General features: G+C 43.9%; 1 protein-coding gene across 1 annotated transcript; it reads left to right on the top strand.

Annotated features, from left to right (window-relative positions):
• The first annotated feature begins 6 nt into the window (after positions 1-6).
• On the top strand, positions 7-2732 carry LOC104155093 (neuferricin). The gene is made up of 3 exons (XM_009705461.1): positions 7-79; positions 801-987; positions 2519-2732. Exons 1-3 carry the CDS (start codon positions 25-27, stop codon positions 2730-2732), a joined length of 456 nt encoding a protein of 151 aa, XP_009703763.1. The 5' UTR covers positions 7-24.
• The last annotated feature ends 5364 nt before the right edge of the window (positions 2733-8096 follow it).

The following is an 8096-nucleotide window of genomic DNA, read 5'->3' as shown; positions in this document are numbered from 1 at the left end:
GTCTCGGCGCTGTCACCGGGCGAGATGCTCGCCATCCAGAGCTGGCTTTCCTTCTACAGCGACAACTATGATCCCGTGGGTAGGTGGGTCTGGCCGGGGTGACAACACGCAAGGGAAACTTGTGTGGAGGAGGGCAGGTGGGTGAGGGTAGGCCTGCGGCGTGGCGATGGAAGGTCAGGGGACGCAAGCGCTGCGTAGAGCCGGGTTTCGTCTACAACATGTCCACCTTGGGGAGGGCCTTCCGCCTGTGCTGCGGGTGGCTGGTGGAGATCAGCGTACTGAAACCTGTGAGTGATCACCAGGAGCCGCTGCTAAATCAGACCTAGTTTGAGGTCTGCTTTCCTCTAAGGCGAAGCTTAGCAGTTTTCCTGTCCTGGGCTGTCAGCTGCAACTCTCTGCCCTGCTTTTATTCATCTCTGCCGAGCAAAAGGCATGGAGCCAGCACTGTGAGTACTGAAATTAGCAGGACTCGGGAGACTGTAGGGGCAGCAGTGCAGGGAGACTCTTTTAGGGAATGAGGTGCATGGGTGGGAAAGACTTCTGGGTTCTGCAGCTGAAAGTGGCATTGACTTTCTGATCTTTAATGAGCCTATGCCTAAGCTTGTCCTGCGTGGATTTATTAATATGGGTAAATTGCTGTGTGATCCAAGAATGGAAGGGATGTAAGCTCAGTTCCGCTTTAAAGTTGGGGCATGGTGAGATCCTCCTTTTTTTGTCTTTAAATAAATTTTTTTAAATCCCAGAACTATTAATTTTCTTTGCCTGGAAACATTGTGGTCTTAATTGATCTTCTCCCCCAGGGAGGCTGGTGGGCAGATTCTATGATGAAAATGGGGCACCGACAGAAGCCTTAAGGCAGGCTGAGGCTGCGATCGAGGAAGCTCTGAAGTTCAAAGCAGAAAGCGAGCAGAGTAAGCAGCAGTTTCCACCCTGCAACTCTGAATGGAGCTCTGCTAAGGGCAGCCGATTCTGGTGCTCCAGACAGAGGTAAACTCTGCCTTTTTACCATTGTATTTGGACCCTTTGGAGCAGAGCATTTCTGCCCTTTTTTTGGATGCCCTGAGCTTTGTCATTGCCTTTCCTAGCAGGACTAGCGTAGGAAGATGTCCTGGCTCCTGCAGCCCCGCACTGCGTAGCCTGTGGGTGAGGTCTGCTGACTTCTCCACAGAAGGACGTAGGTTGGTCCTAACGTGCTGGGTGCTGGCATGGCTGGAATATGCCAGGCTTGGTCCCTTCCTCTGTCTGCAATCCTTGGGCTTTCTCTGCTTTCTGACAGAGGCAGAGCCAACTGGCAAGAAGCAGCGGTGCTTTTCTCCACTGTGCCGGGTTGAGCCACTGCTGCTGTGTGAATCGGCGTCCCTAGATTTTCTCTGCCAGTCCAGCAACCCTGATAGCCTCCACCCAGTCTGGAGTGGCACAGAGGTGTAGGTTGGGCTAGTGAAAATGTTCTCCAGCATGAGGTAGTGGAGGGAAACTTTGCTCACTGACCAGGTGAGCGCGTAAAAGGAAAATAAAGTTTCATCCCAATCATTAATACTTTTAGGAATTTTATTTCTGAGGCAAAAACTCTTCTGTCACACTGGAATCAAAATAAGGTTTCAGAATTTGCCACATGTGCACATGATCCTCCTGTTCTCAGGAAAATGGGACAGAAATCCCACTAGGACCGTCTGCTACATTCAGACAGGTTTTCAGATGGTTTCACATGCTGTCTTACAAGCTACTACCACAACAGTTTTCACTTAAAACCACATAAAAATGAGGTTGAGCGTTGAAAGGTCATTTCCCACTTGGCTTATTTAGTTGTATTCCTCTCTCAGTTTAGGGACTGTTTTGTTTGAAGATGGAATTATTTCACAGACCACATTGCAAAATGCTTAGTCTTCATTTTGATACACCAGTACCACCTGGGGCATCTGCTTCTGTGTGTGAATGAGCCTGGGTGCAGCCGTGGGACTGGGTGTTGTGCAGCAGTCACTTGTGTCAGAGTTTACAGGCTTAAAACATGCAGTAAAGGGAACAGGCAGGATTTGGCCCATAAAGAGACAATATGAAGTAGTTGCAGAAGTACTTGAGACCTTTTTTTTTTTCTTTTGCCCTAGTTCTCAAAATCACTGTGTTCAGTCGTGGCACAGAAGGCAGCGTGTGGTTATCTGTGAGCAATTAGCTACCCCCAAAGGCGGCACTTTGCCATTAGACCCAGTGTGCTACATAAGGCTATGATTCCTTTTCCAGCAATAGAAGCGTGGAAAGCAGAAGTTGGTTGCTCCTAGAAGGGTGGGAGCATGTAGCAGCATCGATGAAACTAGGTTCAGGCCACAGGTTTCTGAAGCACAGCCAACAAAAAGGTATCAGAAGGCTGTGGGATGTTGGCTGTTGGGAGCAAAGTCTACCTCAGTGAGCATATTGTTAGTTCTAACTCTCCCAGATTGTCTTGTTTTTTATCTAATGATTCTCAATTTGCTGGAAGCATTTTCATGGGTTTGAGTTTTAATTTATTCTAATTTTCCATTCTTAGTGGGGGAGTGAACAGAGACTGGACTGGAGTCCCTCGGAAGCTGTACCGACCTGGTTCGAAGGGGAGTCACTGTGTGTGTGTGAGGACTACTGGTCCCCCGTGGGGTGAGTCGCACTCCACTGAGCACAGCGACAGAGGCGATCTGGATAACCCTCACCTGGAGGAATACGACGGCTGCCATCCAAGGGCCGAGCAGTGTGTCCTAAAGGTGTGACGCCGAAGGCTGGATTTGAGGGGGGCATAGAGTCCTGCAGCAAAATGTTGCATTTTGGGTGGGCAGCTCCAGCTCCCTTCCCTTCCATCTGTCTGCATGAAGGGAGCAATAACAATTTCATATTATTTGTGACTCTTTTTTAATGTCTGGAGATGGAGTCGAGAGAAGGAGGAAATGCTTTGGCCAATGTAGTGGCTAAAAAATCAGTGGTGGGATACTTTCTTTTTCTTAAGGCTTTATTTGTATGTATTTTTACATCTGGCAACAAACTGTAAGATGCACAGCCTGAATTATATTTAAAACCTGATTTCTTACGCATTTAGGAAGTAGATGCTTGTGTGCATGGTGGTGAGTGCTGTGCGTTGTGTTTTAAGGCAGCGAGCACAAGAACTGCTGCAGCATCACTGACCCCAGTTCATGCAACAGTCCTTCAACTCTGCCTACTGCATTGTAGTGCTAATGCTCCTTCCCAGTCACCTGGTTTACTCCAAAGAGTTTAAAGGTAGCAGGGAGAAGCCTGAACTTGTCCTGCAATTAAGGTACGTAGTATCTAGGAACTTGTGCAGTTCAGTTATATACAAGCTTTATCAAATTCTCAGAGTACAGAAGGCAAAGGTCATAGCTGTATTTCCTCATTTAGTGTTTGCATTAGATACTGTGCAAACAACGTATTAGAAGCCACCTATGAGGAGCGTTATTTCATATTAACCTCACCGTCCTGGTCCTGTGACTCACTACTTTCAAACTTCTCAGATCAGGAATCAGTAGTTTTAAATAGGCAATAACAAAAGCTATGTGGCAACACGACCATCCTGCTGTAATCTTTCTCCCATTTCCATTCTGGTATATGACCTCCTCCCATCTGGTACACATCCACTGGACTATAACTGAGGCTGGCGACGTCACCACAAGGCCCAGCTCCCTTGAAGTCCACACCTGTTTTACCACAGCTGTAATACGAGTGGGTCCCAGAAGAGCAGGACAAGTGATTACCAATTCCGTGTGGGGCTGAAGAGGACAAGGGAATGCCTGCCTAGGGCCTGGGTGCTGTAAACCCTAGGCTGCTGGTTTTTGTAGAATCTGCTGTTAGAATCTGTTTCTGGTGTAGCTGCAGCCTTGAGAGAGACACCCAGATTACAGAGTTTAGATCCATGCTGAGCTCTGCTCAGTTCTTTTCCTTAAGGCAGCTGCCACCCATTTATAAACAGCTGGAAGGCATTTGTGAATTCATTAGTTTTGAGCTCTGCCACCTCTAAGGAAGTCCCACAAGTCTAAGTAATTAACTAATAACTAGTAACATTGCAGGAGGCCTGGCAGCATTGCTTCAAAGGAAGAGTGATCACTTCATTGCAGTGACAGTGGGACATACTACAGCACTTTTCACCTGTGATGTTTAGATGAGGCTGTAGCTGCCATGGATGGGAGCTATACAGCAATTTAAACATGTTTATGCTTATTGTAATAAACATTTGGGGGTTTGTGTTTGGTTTTTCTTTTTTTAACCTAGTTCTGTTGTGTTTCTTTTCCACCATAATCTTGAAGATAAGTCCTCCAAGGCACTTTCAGGCACACATGCTGGCTCTTACCAGTCACGGTGGCAGAATTGAACTCAGCCATGGGCTTAGGCCATCTTTGGGGCTGGAGTGGGCTACTCATTTCACACAACAGTCCTAAAGATTAGCTGTGTAAAATCTGCAGGGCAGAGCTGCAAAGCAGTGCTTCATTGTCTCCACAGCTTACTGGGCATGTCATTTGCTTTTGGACACTACTTTAACAAGAACTTGCATTTAGAGGTCAAACCATCCCCAAAAATGATTGGCAAGTGTCTTTATGGCTTTAAAAAGCTATTTTTTAAAAGTTGCAGCAAATTCCAGATTATTAAATACTGTAAAAAGTAGTTTGTAATGGCAAGTCAGCATCACACAAGTTACATCTTGACATAATGCTTGAGCATTATGCAAATAGTGCTGAAATCCTGAGAGGATGGGTTTGGTCTTAGAGGTACACAAAAATCAAATAACCTGCTGCAGGAAGGCAAGATGGGATGGTGTTGCTTTACGTTAAAGTTGGTTGAAAACTAATTCAAAGCTTATTCCTCAGTTTAGTGTTTGGAAATACTAGGGAAAAGAGTTTGGCTTGCACTAGGAATAAATCATCTGTTAAAGCAAACAAGGAGACTCCCTCACTGACCTGAAGTGCTCCAGGATTATGTTGTTTCTACTCCAATTCAAAAGCTCAGCTAGATTCTCCCATGGAAGAAAAGGGTGGGAAGAAAACAGTGATAGTTATACAGGCATCAAGTCAACATAAACAATGCTCTAAACCAGCTCACCATTCATCTCTAATTTAGTTAAGTTTTATTACTAAGAGACTAATGCATCACACTCTCACCAAGATGTTTTGGTTGGTTTTGCTACTGCACTGAAGCCTTCCTTTCCCTGAAATAAAGCTGCAGCAGTTCTGCGCTCTTCCAGGAGGCTAACCTGCCCACCAGTATACAACTGGTAGAATGAACGAGTAGTAGGTTACTTTGAGTCAACGCAGCTCAGCTTGTCGATTTACATGGATCTGAGCTGAGAACTGATTTACTGTGGCCTGTAGGAAGTTAGGATTGTTTCATACAAAGGATTATAGATAAGTCTAAGGCATTCAAGATGACTATATGGTATGAACTAGAACACCAGACCTTGTCAGCCAAAGTAAGTTGTAGCAGTTCCACAACATTAAAATGAATACCTGGAATAATTCAGAAGAAAGAATAAAGTTGTCATGCCGTATTGAATGTTATATCCCTAGTTTTCCTTGTGATTTCTAAAGGCTAGCTTGCAGAGGGGCAGCTGTCTCTACAGGAAAAGGTATTTTCTCAACAAGGTTTCCACCTCACAATGCATTATCCAGTTATGCATTTTATTACAAGTAGAATCATTACACAACAAAGTAATGCATATTGGAAAAATACATTTTTACAATGACTCCAGACAAACATTGCAGATAAAATGCCATTGTTCTAAGACTTCCTTTTCTATTTCACACAGGGTATTAGAAGGTTCAGCGTTATTTTTGTCACTCATACAAGCTTTGATTTTTCTAGAGATGAGTTTGCTGCAGTACCCAACTCTGATGGTTACAGGAAAAAGAGGACTTGCCTATTAACATTTGATCTACAAAAAAAAAAATAAAAATCCAGCCTTGGCCTCCCATATTGTTACATGTTAATTTATAAGCACTATGTGAGAGGTTGTACAAGCCATTGATCTCCAGCACAGGAAGTCATTAAGGCATCTGTCAGCTTTTAGCCAGCAACTTGCTATGCTCTGTTGGTACCTCCAACACTAACATTCTCACTCCACTTAGTGGTGTGAAACAGTGACTACACCTTTTTTCAGATACACAAATTAAAACTTACGCCAGACCGCATTTTGTGCTTGTTTAAGGGCGCTGGATGACTGCATCAAAAGGAATCCAGTCTCAGAACAAAAAGCTACAGTATGAACCACCACAGACTTCCCATGCAGCCCTGCTGAAGTGCCTGAAGCCTGGTTTGACAGCATCACTTCCCAGGGACAGAAGTTTGTTTTTCCATTTACTCTTTTGTTCAATGCTTGGCAGACTTGAGTCTCAAGTTAATAGATACCACTTACAGACAGCAGGGGTAAGAGGGGGAGGGTTTTTGGTCACAACTGTAGTATGCTACAAAAAGGAAGAGCAGTTGTTTACAGAGTTAGAAATGTGTTGACCGCTACAACATTACCAAGTGCCTCCATTCACATTTGTACCCTGCAGTGGAGCATTGCCAGCAAAACTCCCCCAAAAAATCTGAGAGGTCTGAGAGTTCAGACCAAAACTAGGCAGAGTGCGTAAAGGATTGAGCCCCACCAGCCATTTGGTGGGGTCAACCTCTTTAGCTGAAGTACAAGAAAACCATCTTGGGTTCTGGTTCAAGTTGTAAGCTCTTCCCCTTTAACTCTGGCAGAAAGCTATTTAGAGTTGGCTGGAAGGAAACTATCTCAAAGGCACTTTAAAATTATCAAATTTGCTGAATTTAGTTGCTTTAAATTTCATGAACACTTCAGCCTATATATTAGTTTATCAAGAACCTTAACCTTCCTTTCAGACTTCAGTAAGAAAGCTGGTACATTATTGGCTGTAAACGGCAAACTAGGAGCATTACACATGGTTTCCCAGAGTTTCAGGCAGTTATAATTAATATTCTACTTTTAAAAAGAGCAACTAGCCAGCCTTAAGCTTGCCATTCAGTTAAGCTGAATTTTCACAAGATCTACATTTTCCATAATTTAAAAGGTTGCTTATTCTGTTAGAACTGAGCTCCCTGTTCCCTTGCCCCTTCCATCAGAAAATTCACTGAAAAAAAAAAGTGGTGTTTAAATGCTTTAGGAATTACATGTTGAGCAGTTTTCCAATTAAGTTGAAGTCCATAGGCTGCAGCCTTGGAAGAACACTCCTCCATCTTTCAGTATTCTGAGCACACACTTACCACTCCACAGCACTGCAGCTCCAAACCAAGAAGGAAGTCAACATGTTATCACAGGATACACGATAGTCAGGACTTCTTTCACCAAATGCACCTTCTCTCCATCACTGTTATCTTTCACAAGACTTGCAACCAGTGATGTTCTGAAACGTCAGAATGCAATGGGCTGGAAGTACAGTGTTTTCCATCACCTATTCCACTGAAAAAACCCAAACTGTAGCTTGCAGTTAAATGCTTCAGATACCATTATTTTTCACCTTATTCACCTAGAATATTATGCCAGAGATGCACCATTTGTATTAGTAACTGTGTTACAGAGACCAGTTGTGCTACCCAGGGCATTCTGTTGGAACGTGACAGCAGCAGACATTAAACAGTGAGGCAAATCTCTATTGTCATCCATTATTCTTCTCTAGTGTTACAAGGGTGAGATTCCAGTTATAATATATGCATATTGGAAGATCAAAGTGCAGATCAAGTGAGACTCGATGTGAAATTCATCGTGCATACGTCAGCAATTACGCCCTCTCCCATCCTTTTCTTGTACAAGTTTGAGGAAAAACCTCAAGCAACTCTCCCATAAAAGCAGCAGCCTGGTTTGTCATCTCATCTTACTCTTAAAGACTGGTAAGTCACTATTCCAAAGAGGGCAACATGTCACCAACTTGTCCATATTGTACACTGGAGGTAACAGTCATTAAATAAATGCACACCAGTTCCTGGAGCAGAGATGAGGAATGCCAAGTTGAGTCTAAACTAGGTTCATCTCTTGGGATGAAAACAGCCTTAACATAGCATGTCGTTTTGCTTATGTACGCATTTTTTCTGACTGAAGCCTTTGCCCACCAAATCATAATCTTGTCTATCAGCAA

Source organism: Cariama cristata, unplaced genomic scaffold (assembly GCF_000690535.1).
Source record: "Cariama cristata isolate BGI_N322 unplaced genomic scaffold, ASM69053v1 scaffold43438, whole genome shotgun sequence".
Taxonomy (NCBI): domain Eukaryota; kingdom Metazoa; phylum Chordata; class Aves; order Cariamiformes; family Cariamidae; genus Cariama; species Cariama cristata.
This window is presented reverse-complemented; position numbering and strand designations above follow the sequence as displayed.

Excerpts from the sequence above, each read along its gene's own strand:
- LOC104155093 (XM_009705461.1), top strand. The coding sequence starts at position 25 with ATGCTCGCCATCCAGAGCTGGCTTTCCTTCTACAGCGACAACTATGAT. Across the intron at positions 80-800 it reads CGACAACTATGATCCCGTGG|GGAGGCTGGTGGGCAGATTC; the intron begins GTAGGTGGGTCT and ends CTTCTCCCCCAG. Across the intron at positions 988-2,518 it reads TTCTGGTGCTCCAGACAGAG|TGGGGGAGTGAACAGAGACT; the intron begins GTAAACTCTGCC and ends TTCCATTCTTAG.